At 43.4% G+C, this 26,732-nt stretch overlaps 1 protein-coding gene across 1 annotated transcript in view; it reads right to left on the reverse strand.

Annotated features, from left to right (window-relative positions):
* The window catches only part of LOC147668996 (polyphosphatidylinositol phosphatase SYNJ1-like), a 287,979-nt gene that overhangs the window by 139,432 nt on the left and 121,815 nt on the right, over positions 1-26,732 (reverse strand). The window contains exon 4 of the mRNA XM_086948301.1: positions 24,038-24,305. Within this exon, the coding sequence (XP_086804427.1) occupies positions 24,038-24,305 (268 nt within the window). The remainder of the gene's footprint in view (positions 1-24,037; positions 24,306-26,732) is intronic.

The raw sequence follows: 26,732 nt of genomic DNA on the forward strand, positions 1-26,732 counted from the left end.
TTCTCAGAGGTCACAAATGTCACTTGTTTCTATTCTTCATATGCATTACGAATATGTGTTTTTAATAAGGATTTTGCATTTATAAATAAATATATCACTCATTTCGGCTGAAGTTATTAATTGCATAACATTTTGGGCTACTTCTTTAAGTGTATTAGGTAAACACTTTAAATGTTAGACATTAGATTATATTATTATTCTTTTCAAGCTCATGAGAGAGTCCTTGCAAAAAGTCAAGATACTTGCAACAATGATAAACATTTTCTTAAAATGAGTTCCTTGTGAACAATTGTTTCAGTTTCATAGCCATTACCCAGTTCACATGGACATATGGGTTGCTCTTGTGTGTTTGAAATGCGGATGTAGGTAGGCTGTTCTTGTATTGTATCTTGTTTGAAACAAACACATTTAAACCTAAACAGCAAAAATTTACACTGTGCACCTTCCACCATACAACCATAGCACTTATATTGAAGTGTTATGAGTCAAGTCAAATCAAGCTTTATTTGGATCATATAGATTCTAGAATGTCCATAAAAGCATACTATAAAATACAATAAAATCCATATGTAAACAAAAAAAGAAAAAGAAACAGAAAAGACATCTTAACATAATTAAATACACAAAGTCATTATACAATTATACAGATCATAAGGAAAATACACTTTATAATATTTCATAATTCAAATTTTCGAAGTTAACGAGTTCATTCCTTAGTTTAATTGCTGACGTTATATAACCAAGTACTGCATTACAGACTGATATTGTGTCCAAGTTTCTTAAATAGTTAATACCAGCTTTATGGGAGTACAGGCACTCAGTTTTAAAAACAGGACAAAGGAAATGTTTTCTAATTTCCTTATAGAAATTACAAAAAAGTAAAAAATAAAGGGTACTTTTTTTGGACCTTCCATCACATGGACAATTTGGAAGATTAGCACACCACTTGCCCCTCCTAGGGAAGGCAAAGAGAAAATGTAATGTGTTCATCCGCAGTCTGGTTAGGTAGAATCTATACTGAACGTTAGTTTTAAAAAACGAGGTATGGCTGTATGCCCATAGCAACCGGCCCTTCAAGATATGATACAACAGTCATCTTGGTACTCTGGACCTCTTCTCTTGATGCAATCCTAACATTCAAGAGGCTCTTTTTTAATTCAACCTTGCAAATTTTTTGTATATCCTCCGTTTGAATCCAGTTCAAGGCCAAATTGCATTTGTCTAAAAGACCACTGATATAACTTAACCAAGGTATTTTCTTACAACAGTCTTGGGACAGACAGTCTAAAACGGTGTCCCTCGTAAAATGGGGTTCTTCCCTATCCCAGACGCGGTGCCACAAATTTAAAGCGGCCATACTAATCAAATCATGTATGTGAGAAGAGCTGGTTTCTCTATGCAAGATAATAGAAGGAGTTGAGGTAGGTACGGCTAGTAAGCGTCTTAAAAAATTATTTCCAAGGGTTTGTATCTGGGTGGTATCGGTCTGGCCCCCTAGGGCTCCCCCATAACAAGTCCCTGTAATGCACTTCGTTCCGTATAACTTCAGAATCTCCCGTACAGGTTTTTTTTACCAATTCTTTGGGAGAATCTGAAAATAGCCTCTACTACTTTCACAAATTTCAACTTGCATAGAGTTATCTGTTTATTCCAGGTACCCTTACTTTTAAACAGAATCCCTAGATATGAGAATGTGGCTGTTCTCTCTATTAATGTCCCGTTAATATAATGTGTTTTTGTTTTAATATTACTTTTACCACAGGACATAACCAAAGTCTTGGTCAAATTAATTTTTAAGGATTTTTCTGTCATAAAACTTGTAAAATTATCCTTCAAGGTTTGTAGGCCGTTTGCTGTCCTCGAGATTAGGACAGCATCATCAGCATACAATAAGAGGGGCGTAGGTCGATTGCCGACCTTTGGCACATCTACCCCCAAATTCGGTAATAAAACATCGACACCATCGACAAACATTTATATACAGTGAAAACAAGAGAGGTGCAAGAGTACATTCCGGTCGTATCCCACGTGTAATATTAAAATTCTTCGTACAGTCACCACATTTCCCATAACGTATCTTTGCAGACAGACGAGCGTAGATTTGAGATAAGAAACTAATAATGTCCTCGGTGGCGCCAATTCCTCTCAAAGTCTCCCATAGCTTTGAATGATTTACCAAGTCAAAAGTGCTTGACAAATCAACAAAGCAGAGCTGAAGGCAGCCCTCCCTTGCAAAAGTATATTTTCCTATACTTAGTTCTAAATTCAAACATTCCTCAATTGTTCAAACGCCTCGTCTAAAGCCGTACTGAGCTACAGATAAAATATTATTTTCTACTACACATTGCTCCCGCCTGGCCAACAACATTCTACCCATAACTTTAGAGGTTGAGTCAAGCAAAGATATTGGGCAATAGCAACTAGCACTTCCCCTATTCCCTTTTTTGAAAACGGGGACTATCAGATTCTCCGCCCAGGTGGCCGGTATCACCCCCTCAATTGTTGCATTAAAAAATTGTGCAAGACGGGTACCCAAAGATCCATATCATATTTAAATACAACAATTGGGACCCCGTCTTGGCCAGCCGCCTTGCCACTAGCACTATTCTTAAGGCTGTTCTAATTTCGTCCTGAGTTATACTACTTATTTTGGTGTCATGTTATGAGTCCTTTCTGCAATAACAGTTTCCATCTCACTTCTCTGGCTGCAGTGGCCAAGTGGGGTATATTAACTTTGTGATCTTTTCAAATCGCAATAGGTGACTTAAGGAAGTAGACTCTGGACCAAAGAGAGACGAGCCAGTATTCATGGCTCTGAATAACATAGCAAGGGAGGTACAGTGTATTTTCATCCATTTCTATATCAGTATTGAGAAATACGAAGTAGACAAGCGTTATCTTTATTTCAGACACTAACCAGTGTTAAATGGGCAGCAACAGATGAACTGCCTACCAAGCATTGAGGGTTGATCCTGGGCACTTTTGTACACAGGGATGAGCACCCTGGGCTGGAGTGAGCAGAACTGTGAATGTCAATTAGGCAAGATTATGTGAATAGGAGGAGAGCTGGGTTTGGCACTAGAAGCACCAAGGTAGCAGTACAAGAAAAGGGTCTAGTAGTTTAATAATTTGTTGAGGTTAGTCAAATGGGGTACATGATCAGAGAAAGATTTCATCCTACCAAACTACTCCAAATAAACCTGTAGAAGTGTGTGTTAAACTCAGAAATAGCACGAGTAAACCCCACCCAAGAAAAAAGTGTAGCCACTAAACACCTACCAATAACTGCGATCCAGCATTCAGGGAAAGATATGCCAGTGAAGTGATGAAGAAAAAGATATGTATATGTATATGTGCTATTCGTATAGCATGAGCCTACCCTTACACAACAGAGTGCTATATACAGTAAAAGGCAAGTATCCATTCAACAATTGTTTTGGGAGGTAGCGGATTTGTGGAATATTACTGCATAGTGATGTAGCATTCTTTAAACAGGAGAATCTGCAACACTATCCTGAACTGGAGAATGGCTGGGAGGTTGAGGGCTAAGAAGGTGTTATTCTAGACCCTGGACGCTTTGTTTGGAAAGATCTGTTGTGTTCCCCCCCACGTATTTTTTAAAAACACTTCTTGATTTCCGTTCTGTGAGTGTGTCGAGTGATTGCTTTGTAAATGATGGAATTGGTTTTGAAACTTGTGCGGGCTTCCAAGAGGAACCAATGGAGTGGCAATAGGATAAGAGTAAAGTGATCATATTTCTTCAGGCTCTGGAGGAGGAGTGCTGAGGTATGTAGGATCCTCTCAATGAGGACCAGTGTGGATCTTTAAGGACATAGGGAAGGGCATTTCCATCTTCTACAGAGATCAGTAAGAGTAAAAGGGCTTTAACAGCAGTTTGAAAACATTTTCTGAAAGAACAGTTTCCCTTTCTTCAGAAGAGAGAGCTGGTACCAGGCCATCTTTGCTTTATTGGCAACTTATCCACTGAAGGCAGGATTGGTTTCCAGAGTGACTCCAAGTAACTTGACATTGAGAAAAAGTTGGAGTTAGATGCTTTCAAGGTTGATGGAACTTAGCTAGCTTTGATCTATCTTGTGCTTGTTGTTCTTGGCACAAAAAAGGAATTCTATTTTGGTGGGGTTCATTTCCAGATCTGGAAGAGGTGCAGTAGTGTTTGGGGCATTGAATATCTGCAGTAGAAGAGACTTTAATGCAGAGATATGGATCATTGCATGCTAGGGGATTTTATTGCCGCTTTCTGCGACTAGAGTGCCAATGGGCTTCATGTAAATGTTTAAGATAAAAAGGGACAGCGCTGAACTCTGGGGGACTCTAGGTCCTTCTGGGTCCTGGAGGTGCCCATGTGAACAAACTGATGTCAGTTGGAATCTAGAAATGTATCATATTCTATGTAAGATGGTTTTCCAAGAGTGGTCATGACGAGTACTGCAGCAGAGATGAAAAGAGGCAGTTTAACAGCGGAATTATCAAAAGTCTAACAACAACAAAGTAAGGCTTACTATGATTCCAAGCCATTTACGGCAGTGGAAACACAACATGTTGTTAAAGTACCTCAGCAGCCATAAGTAGAAAGAGTCTGGGAGCAGAAAGGTCTACAGGTTGAAGAAGTGTCCCTTCAATGACTACGGCTCAGATTCTTAGTTTAAGGCTAGGTTGAAATGCTTGTTGAGCTATGATCTTGAGGATCATAACAACCTGATGGGCTAAGTCTATCATTAAATCATCTGTACTTCCTTCACAGACAAGAGCCCGAGGTGCTCTCTAACCCACTCATCTTCTCAGGTGTGCACAGGAAACATTGCAGACCACATCATATTCAAGAGTCACTATGAACTGGTCAATGGCATTTGCCCATTCTCACCCCGGACCAGGGTAAGCCCCAAACCTTCCAAAACATGGCTTTTGTCACTCTGAAAGAGGTAGATTATCATTAAGAAACGACCATTTGACAGAGTGAACATCAGAACACTTAGACCGTAGTACCAGAAATTGTTTGCACTACTTGTAGCTTTTTCGTTTTAGGCCTTGTAGCCTCTTAAATACTACATAGAAATGTATTCCTTGTCAACGAGTAACCAGAGGCAGCACTAAGATACTAGCACAATCTCCTAGGAATGTATCCGATTCCTCAATCTAAACGAGCCACTAAATTGAAGATTGTGAAGGCAACACCACCTCATAGCAGATTTACTCTATTTTCTGCAACTTAGAAACTCTACTATTTCCTTTGGGAAGGGACTGTAGTAGGTGAGGTGGAGGAGAACCCACATTTATGAAGGTTTCAAGTACAGTCTTTTGGTTGGCATCCAGGAATTGATAATACATATAAAAAAACAAAGTTGACCTGAATCTGATTGTGGAAAAGGAGAGAGACAAACAAGGAGTCATGTTTTTTCACCCATGTATTTCCAAAGGGTGAATTCAAGGAGGTAATCCGTTTAATTTATTTATTTATTTGTTTATTTATTTATGTCATTTCTAGAGCGCATGAATCACCCCAGACGGGGTATCTCCGCGCTAGGGCGGCTGTAGGCCACTGCAGCCCAGTAATTTAGAACAGCAAGGTTTTTAGTTGCTTTCTGAAGGACAAGTAGCAGGGGGAGAGACAAATGTGTATGGGAAGCGGATTCCAGAGAGAAGTTGAAACATAGGAAAATGCTGCTCCCCCCTGTCGGGTTTGTTTTATACGAGGTACACAGAGGAGCTCTTTAGCCCCAGAGAGAAGGGTCCTCAAGGGGTTGTACCATAACAGTTTGTCTGCGATGTGGTTGGGTCCTAGTTTATTTAAGGCTTTGTATACCATACAGCAGATCTTGATCCGTTTCCGAATTGGTAACCAGTGGAATTTTCGGAGTAGAGTGAGTGAGGGGGTTCTGGGGGGACCATATGTCACTAGTCAAGCCGCTGTGTTCTAGACCACTTGCAGTCTGTTAAGGGAGGATTCTTTGGCGGAAATTAACAGAGCATTGCAGTAGTCCAGAGGACTAGTGACCAGTGCTTGAGTCAAAGTTTTCCTGGTGGATATAGGGAGTAGGGGGAAAACTCTGCGAAGCAGACTGAGCACGTGGAAGCAGGACTTGGCGGTTGTGGCGGCGTGTTCCTCGAGGGTAAGTTTCTGGTCAATTTTCACCCCTAGGTTTTTTACCACCGTTTTGGGGGAGGGAGTTGGGCCCAAGTCTCCCGGCCACCAGTTTGGAGACCAACTTGTTACTGCATCTCTGAAGAGCATTATTTCCGTTTTCTCAGCATTCAGCAGGAGAAAATTATCGCTCATCCATTCGTTGATGGATCTCATTCCCTCAGAGAAGGTGTTCTGAAAGTTGGTGCAGTTTTTGTCAAATGAGAGTAGCAGTTGTGTGTCATCGATGTAGGAAATTGGGATAAACCCTAGGTTTCTTATTAAGTTGGTGAGTGGAGTGACATATATATTAAACAGGGTGGGGCTCAGGCAGGAGCTCTGGGGGACCCCCTTGGTGACCATGGTAGTTTGTGATCTGAAATGGCCTAGGTTGACTGTTTGTGTTCTTTCCGCTAGAAATTTGGTAATCCACTCTAAGGCTATACCCCCCCACGCCTAAGTTTTTAATGGGATCTAGAGTCTGATACAGCACCAGAGAGATAGGTTACTTCAGAAATAATTGGGGCAAATTGATTGGAAGAGGTAGATGGTACTGCTGCTGAAGGTGATATGACAAACAGCCTGCATCAGTTGGAGTAAAATACTCCAATCACAATCCCTGTAACACTACAGATTAGGATGGCATGGCCATCTGTGCTTAAGGCCACATTATGTTTGCACAGCATCAGAGTATTTGAATTTATCAAATCTACCACATATTAGATACTGGGACCATGACAGATTCCGTCCGTAGTTAAATGGAATGCAGGATCTCATTATGGTCAATAAATAGTTTTAGCTTCCTAGTCGGAGTATCTTCAGTACCTTCAGAAGGTATAAAAGTTTCAAAATGAGTCTAATGGTGGCCGGGCCAGTCACATCTCAAGGGTTCTTCAAAAGAGGTAGTACAAAGGCCGCCTTTCAGCAGGAGGGAACCGACCCACTGTCCATGGTATTGTTAAGAATGATATGCAGGGGGAGGAGCCGAGACGGCGGCCAAGATGGCCGCATAGAAGCCCGGCTCGGCCGATCGCCTTTACCTCCCGCACTATCCTGACATCCATCCTGCGTCCTGATTGCGGCCCTGTGTTGATGATTGTTTATGGAGCTCGGCAGTGTTACTCCGGTCCGAAATCGGTCTCCCACGGCCAAACTACATTGTCGCAAATTTTCCGGCCCTTGCATTGTGTGAGCCGGGACCTCGAGTGACGCAGCAGCCGGCGTGCGATTTCACAACATCGGCTCCGGCCGGCCATCTTCGCCCGGTGAGTCAGACCAGGTTCATTTTCGGCCGCGACCGGATAACGCCGATTGGGGATTAGCGCTGGCGCCCCTCGAGCTGCTCGACAAAGGTTTTCGCCGGAGCCTGGTTCTGAGTGTCTCCTCGGCGTATCTTCTTGCCGAGCGTTCCAGCCCCGATCTACCCCGGATACTGCCGGCGGCCGACAGATCTCCCCGCACTGCTGCTCTGGGGAGCTATTGGGCACGCCTGGGGTTTGTGTCCTTGCCAGCATTGAGGTTCTCTGGGAGCGAGGTGCGCTACATACACTGGCGGACTGGCTATGGAATTCACAACGCGAGACGTCCTACTGGCTCTTAAAGACCTGCACTCTGCTCTGTGCAGTCGCTGGACGAGTGTGGCTTCCCCACAGGCGACGGTGAGTTGTGTAAAAGTGGATGGCCAAGATATCGAGCCAGAGCCCGTCCTTTCCCGGTTTATCAGCAACGGGGACTCACTAAAGAGTGTGCAACCGGACAACGAACTTGGTGGGACATGTGGCCGAACTGTTATGTTTGCTGACATCTACGCCCTCCGGCTGGCTACCTACGCTCCTGCTTTGCATCGCCTGCCTTCCTCGATCGCTAATGTGCTATGGCGTTGCTCTGCTGTGTGGACTTTTCTGCTCTGTTTTGCTGCTGCATTGGCTTCAAAAGGGACTGCGGACTCATCGACTTTGCTTCCTCCCGATGCGCGATGTTATGCTGCCTCAGTTCGTACCGGCCAAGGCTGAACTCGGACTTATGTGCTTATTGGATGTTTCTGGTGCCGGATGCAACTATTGCTTACGATGGTGACTAGGGGTGATTGGGACGATTTTGTATTGCTGCTTGCCCTCCATTATGGTGGGCTCCCTTGGGGTTTTCAGGATGGGCGGGGGGGGCGTGTCAGGGGCCGGTGCTTGGGCCCTCCTCCTCTTTTCCCTTCTTTAGGGTTTCTTGGGTCGACAGGCATGCCTATGGGGGGGGTGGGCCGTGGCCTTCCGCTGCATGCAGGGTGGGGGGTTGGAGGGGGGACGTGCTTTTTGTTTCTTCTTTGTCTCTATGGCCCGTTCTTTCTTTTTTCCTTCTTGTTTCTTTACGATAAACTCTTCCTCTTCCTCTTTTCCTATAGTTGGAGTCCGGGGTATGGGTTCCATGGGAGGATCATTGTTTGTGTCCCTTTATGCTATGAGATCCTGTCGATATTGCTTGCTTTGTGAGTGGGTCACTGCAGTTTGGTGGGTCTGCTAGTATTCTACTTGCCTATTGCTCTCCCATTGGTACGTTCAATTGAAGGCTAATATCCTCATACGTAAATAGCTTGAAACTGGTATCGTAATATTGCCTTTCGTTTGATCCTTCAACTTTATGGTAAATTGGAATCCTCATGTATCCTGTTACACTGTGGGAAATCTTGGTCGCTAATCTTGATTTAATACTGCCAGTCGGGCCTGAGTACGCAGTGTGATTATCCTTTGTTGCAAGCTATTTTGACATCCGTTGATAATGTATGAGGGCCTTTTGGCCTTTCCTTGCTTTGCACATGATGTAATCCTGTGGTTTCCTAATTAAAAAAAATTAAAAAAGAAAAAGAATGATATGCAGTGGCTTAGGAACTAGCTGACAATTAGTTAAGGTCTTTAATATCACTAAGGGATGAACATTAAATACTTCACCCAAAGCACTAAGTAGGTGCAGCTAGTTTAAGAAAAACTTCCAGAAATCAAGTACTTTTGTTATTTCTAACACAATAAAAAAAATAAGAAAATGTATTGTATGGCAGCATTTCCACAGCGCTTGATACCCCCGACAAGGATGCAAAGCGTTTCAACCTGCATCAAGTATCTGGTCATTGGTTCAGTCTGCTTGGCTGAAGAGGGACTGAGTCGTAGTATGATCTGTAACGGAGGTGTTCAGTGAGGTGTTTGGGACATGCACAGTAAAAACACGCAATGACAAACGCTCCACCGAAGGATGAAACTTTACATAGATAATGGTGTAGTTCAAATGCTACAGCATAAAAAAATGGCTTCAGATGTACATTTTTGACAACTTTTTATTTAAAAAAGCATCTGCAGTAAGTCACTGGAAGTTAAATGTAAAAAGTTGTGAATTCCAGTTTTGACAATAATGACTACATGCAGCATTCAAATAACACTTAATTGAGATCAGAGAATAGAGAATTATTGAAAGAACACGGGGGTACCGTTCTGGTAACTTAGAAATAACATGCAGATTGTTAATGCCACTGTTTGTTTATTTATTTATTTATTCGCTTATATAGCGCGGGAATTCGACCCCCGAAGGGCTATCTCCGCGCTTGTGTTCTTACCATAAGCCAGAAACCAATAACAAATAAGAGGAATGCGGGGTTTAGATAGACTGTACTTCTCAGAAATGTTTAGCGACCACAAACAAAGCCTCATTCGGAAACCTTTTAGGGTAACAAGTCTAATCACACTAGGCGATCGGCCATGCAGTCTATAAAAGGCCATCAAAAGCAAGTAAAGCTTATTCTGCTAAAAACGATAACATATATCTGACAATCAATGTGGTTACAAGTATTACTGGTGTTCCACCCATTTCTAAACCACGACGTGCAAATACTAACTTGCATCATCCGAACACCAGGCCAGCTGGCATTTTACAATAGACCAATAACATTTGTGACACCTTGTTCTATTTTTGAGAATTTTCATTTGCAACAAGTCACGAGAGCAGAAAAGCATAACAGCATGTTTCAAATTTAAATGAATCAGCCAAACTAGCAAAGCCTTTACAACAGGTTTGGCACACGTGAAGAAACATTGGGATGTAACAAAACAATCTGTCGCCCGTTAAATATATATATTTTCGAAAACAAAATTTTTCATGCAGGTTTATTTACCAAATGAAATTTCTCAGTAAATAACCTTTATTATAGCACACCGCACATATTGCACTGACACTGGTACTTCTCGCCGTGCATTCAAACTGCTCACCCTCCATGCACACCCGGCACTCCTACAGGTACCCCTTCACATTGCACTTTCACGGGCACAGCATTCCCATTGCAATTGCAGGCACTCTCCTCACCCTTCACTCATAAAGGCACATCACTCACCCTACTCACACATGCACCCCTCACAGGCATTCAATCACCCCACACACTCTATACCCAATATTTACTTTGTACTCACCCAAGTACTCCACTTACATTTAATTGGACAGGTTCTGTACTCAACACACACAAGTCGTCCAGGATTCAGGTCCAGTACTCCTCTCGCTTTGCTCTCACACAGACACAATGTTGACCTTGCACTCACAGAGGCCCTCTGCTTACCCTTTTACTCACACAAGCACTCCGTACAGGCATACCAGTCACCCTGCACCGAAAATATACCAGGTTCATCCTGCATTCACTCAGGCACCCAACACTCTGTGTTGCAGCGCTCATCCTGCATGCACACAGAGTGGCGGCTGCTTCAGAATGGGGGTGGGGAATGGATACAAAAAATCATAAATAAATAAACTTGCGTTCGCTGCCGCAAGCATCTGCTCCGTCCTCACTCTGTGGGCAGTGCCAGAAGCGCCCAGGCTCCTGGACTCTCCCAGCCAATGACGACACTGTATGAGCAGCGCCTGGTTGGTCTGAGCGGCCTGTTTAGCCGCTCAGCAGTGCGTGGGAGCTTGGACATGTTCTCCATCGGGCTCTGCAACACAGCCAGATGAAGAACATTCATGCACACTTAGAGTGCGCAAACTACTCCTCACTTTGCTCAGCAATCCTGCACAGAAAAATAAAATGCTAATAACGTCTTGTAATTAGCATTTGTTTTGCACTGCTCAAATAGCAGTGGGGCAACGCTACTCTTAGAGAAGAAGCCACCACTGAGATTACATCCATCATCCTGCACTCACACAGAGCCTCACCTCACCTTGCACACTTACAGGTGCACCCTACACTCACACAGGTACATCCCGCTCCATGCAGTCACACATGAACACCACTCACCCTGCACTTACACACTTCTACAGATAGGACAGTACGGATCATCCTCTAGGCTCTACAAGGTTTTACTTCAATTATTCCGTTTCTTGGTCACTCCTTCTCTGCCAGTTGACATCATACTCTTCATATAAAGACTAAACTCCTTAGACTAGAGTCCTAACTTGATTTACAACTGGAAACCAGCTTTTAATATTGGGACCTTTTCAAGCACTTCATTGGTCATGGAACTTGGAAGATGCTTTGGGACCAACATCCCACGTATGGCAATAAAGTGAAACAGAACACACAGAAAAGGTAGATACGGGTCAGAGGCCACTAGTATTTAGGACAGCTATTGGTTAAAACTGGTCCTAGTATTCACGGTTTTTAACTTTTGATCGTGACAGACACTAATAAAAATTCATAGTCTATTCATGCACCAATTTTAGTCTCTGCACTTCACCACTTGCACTGCACATATCTGTTCCCATACACTTTACTTTGCTCATCTTGGTTTCTACACCTTTGTGTCACCTGTAAGCTCTGATTTCCATAGAGCATATTTGTCACTCTTATAGACAAAGGATACCCAAATGATGAAGCTGATGCGCGTTCCTGGTGTATGATAGGAATCCGCACACATAATATTTTATGTATCTCATTCAACCACACTTTGATTCTTGAGGAGTTTGTTGTTTCTTTTGGTTCCATCATATCCTAGACACTAGAGCATATTTTGTATTTACAATAAAGTGAAACAGTCACTACGTCAGAATGGCTGACATGTAAGTACATATTTAATATGGAAAAACAATGTGGTGCCCTACAATAAATTTATCATACGATGGTCTGCACCCAGTGAACCTATGAACTGAACTCCTATGCGAGGCATCCAGCACTACCAGTCTGAAGGCAGTGAGTATGTGGAGCAATGAGAAACAAGGGAAACGTAATGGGAAAATAGGTAGGGGAAACTGAGCCCATTAGGGTGGGAAAGATTATGTGTCCAGTGAAAAACATAAAGGCTCAGAGAGCAAAGAGATACAAGTGCAACAGAATGGGTGAGTAGTTACGAAGGGGAAGTTGTGCAGTAAGTAAGGTTTGAAGAGCAGTTGTAGGGAGTGATGGTTCTGAAGTGGAGTAAGGGATATTCTATGAGTTTGCGGGGGGCAGAAGTGGCATAAGGGATTTACCAAGAGCCTAACTTAATTGTTGTATGCCCCAAGACTTGCAAATGAGTCATTTATACCTATCACCATTCTAATATGATTCTCTAACATCCATTACATTCTCTGATGCTGCTTTTTAAAATTAATTCATTCATTATTGCCTAACAATTGCAACTCTCTCATTTACACAACTTTTGTACTCCATTTCAAAGATGTCCCACTCTGTTGTTACCTCGCTTTCCTAACACTTGACCAAAATCGGGACCGAATACCTTTAAAATCTATAATGCTCTAAACTTTCTAAATATGCAACAAAAAACATTAAACCCAAGATCTGAAGAGAATTCCCTGAAACTATGATTTTGATCAATATCATCATGCCTGCAAAGGAAACCTAAAAACAGACCTACTACTCTTCATGTTGAACACAGCCCGGTGGGTGGATACACTTTGTAAGAGTTTGAACATCTCTTCTATTGCTAATATACCAAATGGGTCAAAGCTGACAGTATCTCTCGGTACAAGTCTGAATGGCAGTCTTTCCATCTTTAACAATGGTTGGAAAATGATCCATCCAGATGTAGGACAAAAAGCTACCTTTGTTTGACCGCCTCCATTTAGTTCGGAGTCCATATTTTTGTAATACCTTGCCTGCTCCAATTCCACCCCAACCTAGAACATTCCTCACTGCTGGTTCTTATCCCCCGTGATTGCCACTCTTGCACTTTTTTTCACCTCCTCACTCACCTCTTGGTTGTTGGTGGCCTCATCATACCTACCCATAAGAAGACTGCATGCGGTTAACAACATCATCACTCTCTCTTCCCTCAGTTTTGAAAACCACCTTCATTCTTCAATCTCTCGTGAAAGTCCCTCTTGCTCTAACCACCTGACTAGACTCGACAGTCACCTCCCTCAGTTTCTCTCCAACCAGACATTAACTCACTCCTGAATACCCACACACAATCCTCATTTCTTCTCTTCCCAACCCCTAAATATATTCTGTCCACACCATAAAACCTTCCCCTACTTTATTTTCCATGCTCTTCTCTGCTCCTCCTTTTAGCTCCTCTTTACCTTCTTAATTTAATAATTCAATGCAACCTGAACATGACCTTAAGTGCACATGTTCATTACTAAGCCCATCTTCTGCAGGAGTGATATATCTTGAACTTAAATGATAACTTAGACTATTATTCTGCCCACCCTCACGAAAGAAGTCACTCCCTTCATCCCAACCAGCTCGCTAGTCAGACTTGACCTGCAAACCGGACAGACTGACCAATTAATCTCACACTAAGACAAGCTCTATAGCAGCCTTTTCTGTAACAAACGCTACTTATGCTCATTGTAAATCATCCTGAGCAACTAATAATATTAGTGTTATTATAGTGACGAAACCAGACACAATTACATTAGTGACTACCATATGCAAGATTACTAGTAGCGATCACCTCAGTATCTCAGGCAGTATTGCCAACAGTAACGTAAGGCGTTTATCAATTTAAAATGTTTCAATATGGGTGTTACATAGCAGAGATAGCAGAAATGCCCCTGACATCAAGGTTTGTGACATTAGTAATAAGCCTTTCCAAAGCCACATGATTTATGACTTAAATATAAGCTTTAAATATGTTTTGAAAATTGAGACATCTTTCTCGAAACATCAGCTAGTAAGTTCTGAAAATGCAACCATTTTCATCTCAAATGCATACACACAATTTTGGTACACATATAATAATGCAATCAAGCAAAAGCATCTAATTTAGTAGGCTAAGCTGCACTTAGGAGAGCTACTCACAGGTAGTTGGAGAGCTACCAGTAGCTCACAAGCTACTTGATGGAGAAGCCTGCTCTACAGCCATCTCAGTGCCCACAACCACTCTGTCTCAATCTGACCAGATAACATATATGTTTACACAATTAGTTTAGATATATCTTGTTCAATTGACAAACGCAACAACTGTCATACATCAGTTAAACAGTTAAACTAAGAACTATCAATAAGAATCTCAGATAATAATCTGAATCTGATTACCTAGGAAAAACCGGTCCTTCACCACATAATCGTATCTCTTCCAGTATGGTTTTCTAGCTCTGCTCTTAACCAAGCATAAATCAAGTTCCCATACTCACTATCCATTACCACAGACCACTTCACAGCCATCCGTCATAGAACATATTTTTGCTGGTTGAAAGCTTTATTCGATATGCAGAGATATCTTACAAGCATAACATACATTATAAAAACAATATTACAAAAAGTGCAGGTATGTCATACGTTTTAAAATAGATAAGATTTGTAGGGATCCCCTAAATAAATTAGCTAAACATGGAATTAAACCGATATAGACAATCTCTTGCAACGGATCAACCAGCAACATTTTAAAAATTTGGAGACACCACAGACTGTAGGGGGGGAGGTATCAGTCATTAAAATTCGGAAAGCTACAGAATGCATGCGGGTTCCCAAACGTTTAAAAAGGGGTTTCAACCAATATCTCCTTGGATAAATATAATCTGGACACTCAAAGAGTACATGAGCGACTGTCTCCGGCCTGGCTGGGCAGCAAGCACAGAAGGGGGATAAATGAGCATGGGACTTCCACTTTGATAGAGTTGCTCCTAGCGGGAGAGTGCCAATTCTAAACTTAAAATAAAGGGCCCTATCCACTGGCATAGTAATAAAATCCATATAGGGTTCGTATAATGCCACATCCTTTATTCTGAGGAACGCTGCAGTCGAGTTGCAGTGATTGGGGTTCCCGCTTTGTTTGCAAAAAACCCAGTCCCAATATAGTTTTTTTAAGGACTGCCTTTGGGGGAGCAGATTTTGTAGACCAACAGTGTCCCAGGCCCAATTCCCCCAGAAGTTTTTTTGTGTCCCGCAGCCACTTGATCTTGTTCCAGCCCCCCATGTTCATTACTTCTGATAGGCCCTTGGCATAGGATTTTAGTTCCGGGACCCTCCATATGCGGGACCATAAGAGCAATGGGCGAAAACGGGCCTGGTCTTTAATGCTTCTGCAGCCCAAGTCCAAAAGCTCCGGAACTGTCGGAGTGCTCAAGGGGAGAGCTAGAAGTTCCTTTAAGAGCTTGTTTTCGGACTTGGTTAGGGAATCCAAATTACAACTGCCCCATAGCTCCGCGCCATACAAGGCAGAAGTAACCCCCCTTGCCTTGTAGATCTCAACTGCGGGCGCCACTGTGGATCTGGAAGATGTATGGTATTCCTTTAGTAAGGCACTCTGTGGGAAGACCAGTTCATCTTGTCATTCAGGCGTAGACCCAGATAATCAAATTCAGATACTTTCTCTAGAGGGGCCAAGTTCAAAATGGGAGGACGACCCAGTTTCCTTGGTGGGCGTAGTATCAAATATTTCGTTTTTTCTACGTTTATCACCAAGCCTCTAGTTACACAAAAGTCCTGAAAACGGGTCAACAACTTCTGGAGCCCCTGAGGGGTTTTAGAAATAAGGAGAGTGTCGTCCGCGAACAACAATGTTGGAATCCGCTCGCCCCCCAGGCAAGGTGCGTCCGCTGGTTCCTGAAGCAGATGCTCCACCACACCATTTAGATAAAGGGAAAAGAGTGTGGGGGCCAACACGCAATCCTGTCTGACACCCCTACAAACCGGAATTCTGTCTGTTGTCTCCCCGTTTTTTCCCCCAACGAACCTGGGCAAAATTATTCATGTGAAGTTTGGTGAGGAGGAAAAGGATGTACGGGGGCAAGCCCAGCCCATGGAGAACCCTCCAAAGTTCCTCCCTGGGAACTAGGTCAAAGGCAGTCTTCAAATCGATGAAAGCCAAGTAAAGACTGCCCTTGCCCAGTTCCACAACCTTCCAGTGCAAAAGCGTTAGCCGGAAGACCTGCTCAATTGTACCTGTTCCTGGACGAAAGCCTGCCTGAAAGTCCGATAGGACTTGGTTCTCTTCCACCTACTGCTGGATTCTCCCCAGGATCACTTTTCCTGCTACTTTTTGTGTAGAGTCAATCAGGCTAATTGGCCTGTAGTTTCCTGGAATGTCTCTACTGCCCTTTTTGTAGATGGGGACTACCACTGCCCCTCTCCTTGACTCTGGTGTCGGGCCGCCCTCCAAGATTGCATTCAAGAGTGTCGAGATCATAAGGCCCCAGTCAGATGGGTAGGCCCGCAGTAAATCTCCTGGGAGCCCATCCGGGCCAGCAGCTTTCAGTGGGACCACGGTCTTAATAGCATTCTCAACCTCCTGTGGCGTAAATAGGGTAAGGGTACTAGATTTCATCAGAAAAGGGAATACGGCTGGCTCATTTAGGGGCCCCTCTATCACTGAGTATAAGGCCCCAAAATGATGAAACCAACTCTGGGATGGGATAGTACAGGTCCTCAGAGTGTCATCGGGTCTTCCACGGGAGCCTATCAATTTTCAAAATTCCCTGGCACCTTTACCTTTGCTAGCAGCCAACAAGTCCGCCCAGAATTTCCCCTCCCATTCCTTCTTTGCTATCTGGATAGCCTTAGTGTAGACCTTCCTAGCCGCCCTTGTCCTGGCTTGGGATTTTGCTTTCACTGCCTCAACCAAGGTTTTTTTTCGCATCCCTACACTTGTGGGTATACCAACCATCTCTTTTATTAGCCCTTTCTTTCACCCCAGTATATCTCTGGTGCACAGTGAACAGATTTGTCAGGGCCCCAGTTAGGTCGCAAAATACTTCACATACTCCCCCGGACCTCCTTCAGCTGTGGCTAGGTTATGTTGGGTTAAGGCCAAAAGTTGGGACACAGCCTCAAGTTTTCCGGGAGACACAAGAAGTTTTGACCACTTCAAGCGCCTTCCGCAAAGAGATACCTCCGGCTCACCAAGGTCAACTGTGGGGCGAGATATAGAGCCCCCACTACAAACAGACCACCAGGGTGCTAAAGTGAGGGACAACAAATTGTGGTCACTTTCGACTGAGGGCACTATTACCATATCCCTCACTGCGCTCCATAAACACACATCAAGCAAGATATAATCAATTCTTGATGTGTGCTTGGTTCTATTGTATGTGTGAGCACCCCCCTTGTCCGAGCTAGTCCTTCCATTTAAAGCCCTCAGGCCATATTCTATACTAAGGGCATTTAACTGTAGTGCCACCTCAGGCCACTTTTTAATCGGGGGGAGTTATAGGACTGGTATCCCCCTCTTGCCATCCTCCTGGTCCTGGTCCTGGGTAACGTCCGAGCCCAAAGGCTCGAACGTACAATTGACATCACCTGCAATCAGAGTGCAGGCTTTGTATGGAGTTTCCCCTAACAGATCCTCCAACAATGCAATTGTAGGAGACTGCTTCCCCCCCCTTGGTGCCTCTGGCATAGACATTAAATATGTTCAAGACAGCACAACCCCTGGCGTCCTTCAGTGTAATATTAAGCAGGTCAGGGCTATTAGTCTTAGTTTCCCTTACCGTGCAGTTTAGGGTTGAGGCTACCCAGATAAGGAGACCCCCCGAAGGTCGCCCTCTGCCCGAATCTGGGCAAACAGCTGGGATGGCATAGGCTGAATACCCCACCCTATGTACTGGCTCCCTGATCCATGTCTCCTGAAAAATGCATATGGAATACTCTTCCACTAATGCGTTCCAGTCAGGCAATGCCAGTTTTCTGGCTATTCCAGCAACGTTCCAGCTGAGGACCTTCAAAACTTGGTCCGTCACAGCTGGAGCGTGTGGGGAAGTTATCTCTTGACATGGAGTCGCCCTATCCGAGCAGGGCAGTGATCGCCCAACACCAATAGAGACAATGTCCCCCAAAGGGTCCAGGGTAACCAATGACGTGGTTTGGGATTTATTGGGGGAGGAAACCACAGATGGCATTACAGTATCGTGTGTGCGTTTGCCCAATTCCCCCCTGTCCGGTACTCCCATTACATCGAGTCAGTGGCTCCTAGGGCCACAATTTTGCCCCAGCCACCCGGATTGGGGATAGAAAGGGGGCCCAGACAAACCACTTATTCCATCACTATGGCCAATGCTCTTTTCCCCCGTAACAGGTCTGAAGATGGTATGGTTAACAGGCCGCGGGTAGAAAAAGGTCAGGTCCACTGCACTTACTCCATGGCCTCCCACCATTTGGTCTTGGATACAGATCGATCTGGCTACTCTATTGTCCTGGAAGTTAATAATAACGCAGTCTCCATCCAGCTGCTTCTTGCCCCGACCAACCCAAGCCACCCTACGGACGCCAAGGATTAGTCCATCTACGCCCGCAGGGAGCGGTTTATTTACTTTTAGCCAGTGAAGGAATTTGTTTTTTAAAGCTTGGTGGGTTTCTGATTGGTCATCTTTCAAGGGTGGGACCTTGACCAACACAATGACATAAGGATGGCAATCCGGGGGGAGATCAGCATACGGTCTGCCAGGGGGTTTCTTCAAGGCGGGTGCTGCTGAGACAGGTGCTGCCAAGTGGCTTTTGGCAGTTTGAGCTGGCAAAGCTGCCCCATCTCCCTTAGCCTTAGCACTATTTGGGGGTGTTTGCTTAGGTTTAGAGTTGCACCCACCCGCTGGGGCCTTCGATTGCATTACTATTTTATGTACTTTGTCGACCTTGGTGGAGTTCCCTTGGGTTGGGTTAGAGTGTAGGGCAGGACCTGGTTTAGACATCGGTGGGGCAATAGTAATAGGACCTGATTTTGGCATGATAGGGGCAGTGGTAGTGGGAGTTGGGGCCATACTTGGTGCTATTAGAAAAGCCGCTTTTGGCGGAACTGGAACCTGTACCGGAGCAGCTACAGCTGCTGCTCCATTACCCAACCTGCCAAGTGAGGGATCCTCGCTATTCCTATTCTGATGTTTAATCAAAGTCTTGAGTGAAAAAAAGTTATCAAGGGTCGACTGCTCAAGACTATTTAGTCTGGCCTCCACCCTCTTAATTTGGTCTATAAGCGGTGTCAGGGAACGATTAAGCACATCAATGATTTGATCCAAGCAAACTGGGGCTTGGATATCAGATGGCTTGATGTTAGTATCAGATCCCCTTTCTCTAGGTGGAGATTCTCCCAATTCGACCAGACGCTCAGGGCTCTGACCATTATTTAATGATACACCCGTAGCCCTTAACCCTTGCTTCCTAGAGCGTTTACAAAGTATAGAATAGCTACCCTTGCGTACACTCAGAACCCTTTTCCTTTTAGCTTGTTTCCGTGCACCCTGGAACACACAGGGCACACAGGGCAATGAGGGGCCAACAACGGGAGCAGGGTCTGGCGACGAAGAGTTTTGCCTAATAGCAGTAGAAAATGAAGAAGATGGGGCACACTCTCCAGCAATCTCGTCCATAGAATCACCTGGTGTTAACTGTGCTGCTAGGTTCTCTAGCCTGTCTATACTTTTGCCTATTTCAGACAACCGGGGAAGGTCAGGCATTTCTGCACTAAGTGGGGATGGAACTACATTCGGAGTGGGTGACAAGGCTTTGGCCGCAGGGCCAAGGGAGGATCGTCTGACTGGTAGGAGATCCCCAGAAAGACGACGCTCCGTCATTGCAATCTCTTTCTCTATGACTGCGCTACTCTAGTTATGAACCTATCCATAGTTCCTATCTTTGGGTTTCCCCAACACTTACACCCCCTCCTCTGAGCACTTTCCCAGAGCGAGTAGACATGGTTGAGGTTTTACCCTCTGTCGATGGCACAGTACCTTTCTGGGGCAGTATAAATGATGTTGGGGACCTGGCCCAGCCCAGCCTCTGTCAGCCCCTGACTGCCACAGACTGCCCACCCTTTGCCCGGGCTTCGCTCGGCGTCCCGCACGCGTCCCGCTGTGCGTCAAAGAGCCTGTTAAGCACGAACTGTTGTGGGCGGGGGGCGTGTCTCGCTGGGGGCGTGGCCGTGCGCACCTGAGCGGAGCAGGGACTCCTGGTCTTTCGAGTCCCTGCTTGTGACGCCCTCAGTAGGTCTTCCAGTCCTCCCTTGCGCTTAATCCAGCCCCAACAGCCTTGCGACCTGGCCCCTCACTGCAGCGGGGATAGAGGGCAACAGGTCAGATCCGCCGGTCCGTGCGTCCTTCTCTTCTCCTCTCCTCTCCTCTCCTCGTGGCAAACAGTGATTAGAACATATTAACATTATTCAAGCGCCTATGGAACAACTGTACTACAGTTTCCAAACCAAACAACTTTATCTTGCTTTTTCAACCGCTCACCCCAGTCAAGAGATCTGGGTTTAATCCATTATTCTTTTGCTCACTATCCCACCCCAGTTTGGACCCAGCCATATGCAAATCAGTCTTGACCCTGCTCCTCATGGGAACAGTCCAGCCCAAACTGCCAGGCCAGGTTCTCCCTGGACCAGAAACAAGCATCCTGGGACCGTATCGCCCCTCATCGACCAGGCTAGCTTGACTCTGGTGGCATGCTGTAGCTGAGGTGCACTCGTCGCCTTGGGTGGGAACCGATGATGAAGCATGCCACCAGCTAGGTTGGTGGGTGAGGATCTTCATAAAAATGTGTTTTTTCTCTCAGACTTGGACACCTAGCTTCCACCCTACAGCTAGTTATCATTGATATTTCCCAACAATTATTACATGCATATATTTCTGTATGCAGGATTTGGGATGGTGAGATTCGTTTTTGCGGGATAAACGGAGAGTTGGGGTAGTAAAGTGAAGGAGCATTAAAATGATAATAAGCACAGTCAGTGCCCATTGAGTACATTATGTGAGTGAGTACCTATCTGTGGATGGCATTCCAAAATAAAGAAGCAAGCAACTGGAAATCTTAAAAACTTTGGGAGAACTTGTCCCGGAAAAATTAATTGGCAAAATTAAAGTGAAAATAAAGCTACTACACGATAGAGAAGATTTAACGGGTAGAAAAACACCCTTGGATATATTTTATACTGGAGTATATGAAAACCGCCCTAAAAGCACTCTCTCAAATTTCTCAATGCCCCTCCCACTTTTGAAGCCATGACCCTGGCCGTTGCCTCGGCCTAAGGAACTAGTCACCAAATTAAAACAATAATAATCAGACAAATTCAGTTTGGTCTAATTGCTAGTTACGAATAATATCCACAAAGACTATGCACTCCAAAAGTTAGCACATACTGGAATTGTTTTTCTGAGATTTTAGTACTTCATAAGTCAAATGGGAGATCAAGTCTGAATCCCCGTTGCATTTATGACGCTCGAGGTGGAGTTGATTAAGAGACACTGTTCTTCTTAGCCCTAAGGAGAAACAAAATATGCTGACTTTTTTAAAGAATATTATGTAACTATGAAGATAAAAAAACAAAGGAGGTTTTATGAAAATCATGCGTTCCTGAAGATCAATAATAAAAAGTTCCTTCTGAGTAGGTACATCAATCAAGATTATGAATCAGTTCTTTTTTTGATAAAAGGGCCTTTCCCACCAGACATGGCATGCTAGAACACTCTTGCTTAAACAACATGCAATTGCTAAAGTACACATAAAAACATGAAAGAACAGAAATGGGTTTTAAAACTTGGCACCGACCGAACAGGGTTAAATGATGACATACCCTGGTCGTCTTTCTGAAATCATTTAACTATTTGCTTGACCAAGATATGTGTGATCATTAACTCCTTCACAAAAACCCTGCTTAGCAGATAGATCCAGCCTATATCCTTTAACTAATTGAGATCTAATTGCAGGATCAAATATTAGTTCATTGTAATAGTAAAAACACTCCTTTTGGGCTTCGATCGAGATCCTCTTTGCTAATGCCAAAATCTGCATTTTCGCCGGTGTCTGTTTGTTTACTTGCTAAACCAACAACATCAAGGAAGCGCGCCATTGGCCATTCCCCGTGTGGGCTTAGCCATTCACAACATCGGTAACACACCAAACGGGTGACGCGCTTGTTTGGCGCGTCACGTGACTGTTGTGCCCAATGGGAAGGAGGATGATAAAGCAGGAGGATAACAAACCGCCGGTACCTCCCCAGACGGCACAGATGCCGCGCTGGAGTAACGACGGTTAGGTGAGTTTTCTCATCGCCTGGGGCCCCCGTTTTTAATACCTCTGTGGTCATAGCATGTCAGCATCTCTGAAGAGCACACTGGTCAGTTTTATCTGCACTGTTAGTTTACCGTTGGTTGCACGCTATCATTTAAACTAAAATAGGAGTGCATCTGAAAGATTTTAGAGCGTTCATCTAGGCATTGTGAGACTACGGGCGCATTAACTAGGTACTTAGATACCAATGTGCGCTCTTCACATCAGAATGACAACAGCTGGTTTACACTGACAATAGCTGGTTTATGATTATGAACCCCTGATTTGGAGCGGTTAGAACATTCTAAAAACCGCCCCTCATGCTGTGCTAGATTTTACATCATGCTCATTAAGTTAAAATAGACCTGTGTTTAGCACTTTTTCGGTGAGTGATTCAGTTACTTGGATTTATTCACCCTTACAGAGCGGTGCTTCACCAATATCCTGAGCCGCAGCCAGGTGGGGTGAGGTCTCTACTTCTCAACAACCAGGTAAGAAGTAGTGTGAGAAACTTGTAAGGTTTCAATTTCTAAAAAACGCTATTACACTAGTACAAACAGTGTGGTTATTCATAGTCTTTAGATATGGACCTCACCAAAGTTGATAACTACAACAGGTGTAACAGAAGGTATTTTTCGGACGGATGGTGAGTGATATGCTTACGCCATGCTTTTATATTTCAGTCTACTGCTGACTGTGTGAGAAGACTTGGAACAAGCACACCTAGGATGTCCAGGTGACATTTACATATTGATGTCGTTCCAGTACTCTTTTTCTCCTAATTTATGACACTTCTATTACTTGTTTGGGGTTTTTTTTCTGTTTGCAGTAGCGATATACATAGGTCCTGAAGAAAGCAAGGCTATTGGCCCTAATTGCTGAAACATGTCGACCACGTTCCACCACTAGACAGTTTATAAGTTTTCCCTGTCTTGGCTATTTTTAACATTGGTGCTGGGAGTTATACCCTATTAAATTTTCTTTTGCTCCCTAAACCAATTTTATTCACTTTTTCCACTCCCTTGGTTCTTCCTTGCACTGCACGCACTTTTTTACCCCGTTGGTTACATTACCAACACTCTAATACCAACATACACTGACTAACAGGAAGGCCAATCTCTTTCTGTTAGAGAACAAGATCATGTACAGTGTTGGTCCTCGGAGCCCCAAATGATGAAGGGCGGTTCCGAGTGGTGACTGATGGGTGCCAGAGACCAGACACCAACTTGACCTGGCCTTTTCACTACCGTTATATTTTCAGTCATATGGCTAGAGGTAGCATTTCACTTTCACCCTCTCTGTCCTGAATAGTTGCGTGTTGAACTCCTGACCCTCTGATACTTTTTTGTGATATATGTCTGTTGGGCGTGTATTCAGAGCTGGTCGTTAAAATTGCCCTTGGGTCCCCCTCATTGTATGTAGTGTAGTTGCACATAAAAACATAGACAATGGAAAACAAGTCACATAACAAGACAAACTAAAATACACTATACTCGTTTAAGACATGATCAAAACTACCAACTTACCAGAAAAATCTGTTATCTGTTGTTTGTTCTTCCATATTGCGATGAGCGTTAAGACTGAGGTCTAAACTGATCCCAGAGGCTGACCATGCAAAATAAAAATTGCCGGAATTCAACACCTTGCGGACATCTGATATACGATCCTCATCTGAAGGATCAATTCTCAATGAAATAAAATCAGTCGATGTAACTCGAAAAACTTCTGACTCTTGAATCTTCCCCACAGACATGCATCCTGTGACTAGCACCAGATAGTACAACATTGTATCTCCTGCAAAAGCAAAGGTACAGTTAAAAAAGAATACCAATACACTATCAAATATAAAATTAAGAAGGTTTATCAATCACATTGCCATGAAAATTAACATTTCAGTCTCTTCTTAAAACTACTAACTATGTATACTGGTTCAAAACTAGACAAAAGGACAACACTGAGATTTCTTGTTTTTCAAAAAAGTATATGTTTGATGGATATGAAGAATATACATGTACCTCTAGAAAGCTGTAACAATTTCTGAAGCGCTAAGCCAGTATAAATCCCTGATCCGCTACAGCTTAAATTTGGCCATGATAAAATAATGCTTTGAAACATTTGCAGTACTCTTAACCATTAATCATGAAGGTTTAAAATGCAGACACATCTTCGAGCAGTCTCAGAAACAAAAAAGTATCCTTTGTGGGAGCTCACTTAATAAGGTGGTAGCCAATGAACAAATCGTTTGGTCCAACTCACTGCCCTGATCTGCTCTACACAACTAAACTAAACGCAGTAAAAGGTTGTTTCATGGAGGGGGTCTCCCATTGTTCTCCATTGCCTGAACAAGAACATTTTAAAAGCATGAGATCAAAGGTTCATTTTACTGAACCAAATTTAAAGGGATTAGACAGAAAATGATAGATTTCATAGCCAATTCTGCATAGGCACCTATAAAATAGTCCAAGATGTTCATGATGTGCGAGGTAAGTCCGAGGAGTGCTTAGGTGGTTTGCCTCTCCCAAAAAGATAAACATTTTTTCAAGCAGAGCATTTTTTAGCACTGGTCTCAAACTATTGACAAAGGAGCCACTTATTTTACAGCTAGCTGAAATAATCTTGGTATGCAATTTGCACCACACACTTTCAGCAGTTTTTTTTTATCTATCTATATATATAAAAACGAAAGTATGTCTGTTTGTCCTTTATGCATTACTACACCATTCATCCGATCGCCATGAAACTTTGGGAAGTTGTTAAGTACAGTCCCGCGAAGGTTTCTGGCAAAAAAAAATTTTTTTTTTAAATTAATGTAAACAAAATTGTTAAAAGTTATTGAGTACACTCCAGCGAAGGTTTCTTGCAAACAAAAAAAAACAATTGTTAAATATCGGCCCTCCGGCCCCCCCAGGGCCCTCATAATCTTTCCAATACTGAACATTTACAGTTTACGGTGCGACTCGCTTTTGCAATGACCATCAACAAAGCACAAGGACAATCGCTGCAAGTGCTTGGACTAGATTTGGAGAATCGTGCTTCTCACATGGACAACTGTACGTGGCCAGCTTATGCATCGGAAAACCTTCTGATTTATTCGTGTACGAAACCAGACGAAAAAACAAAAAATACTGGGTATCCACAAGCACTCAAATAAATAAACAGAATTAAAACAACACTTTAAAATGTTTTACATATTAAAATGAATAAGTTTCAATAAAAATGACACAATGTAAATTGAATGTTATTATAACAAGTTTCCTTAAATTTCCTTTCTTCTGATATCGCTGCAACGCGTAAGCTAGTCTATATATATATATATGTAAAAACGAAACTATGTCTGTCTGTCTGTCCTTTATGCATTACTACACCATTCATCCGATCGCCATGAAACTTTGGGAAGTTGTTGAGTACACTCCCGCGAAAGTTTCTGTCCCCCAATTCTTTTTTTTTTTTTCTTTTTTTTTTTTTTTTTAAATCGGCCCCAAGGGCCCCCAATCTTTCGAATACTGAAATAGATAGCGAATTTGCGAGCATCGTCAACAGTTATGACCCCCAAACGGAAATTGATTGGTCAATCTACATCAGAAGCACGAAAGAAAAAGGCATTACGAGCTTCTGAAACAGACGAGTAACGGGAAGCAAGATTAGAAGCTGTTTGAATACAAACTGCTCAAGCCTGTAATTCTCAAACGAACGAGCAACGAGAATCAAGATTGGAAGCCGATCGAGTACGTACTGCTCAAGCCACACTTAGAAATGTTTTAAAAAATAAAATGAATTAGTTTCAATAAGAATGACACAATGTAAATTTAATGTTATCATAACGAGTTTCCTTGAATTTCCTTTCTTCCGAGATCGCAGCAACGCGCGACGGGTAAGCTCGTTTTTGATAAATTAAAACATTTTTCCGCAAATATTAACTTGTTGTGGTCTAAAAAATGCAAACACCAGATTATCATTCTTGCTAAATAAACTAAGCATATTGCATATCATTTTGATAAACACAGTACTTGGCCCCCAAATATCAACTTTTCATCCAATACTCTCCATTACTACTTTTCAACATGGGCAGATATTGCCTCACATGCCCTGTGTCACTATTCTAGACATCGACACACACCACATGCCAGAGCTGGACTCCAGATGCTAGGAATGTTCACTAGGTGGCACGGATGGACAACAGATGCATGTCCAAATGGAACGATCACCTTAACTTTCGTAACA

The sequence above is a fragment of the Lissotriton vulgaris genome, unplaced genomic scaffold (genome assembly GCF_964263255.1).
Source record: "Lissotriton vulgaris unplaced genomic scaffold, aLisVul1.2 SCAFFOLD_2649, whole genome shotgun sequence".
Lineage (NCBI taxonomy): Eukaryota > Metazoa > Chordata > Amphibia > Caudata > Salamandridae > Lissotriton > Lissotriton vulgaris.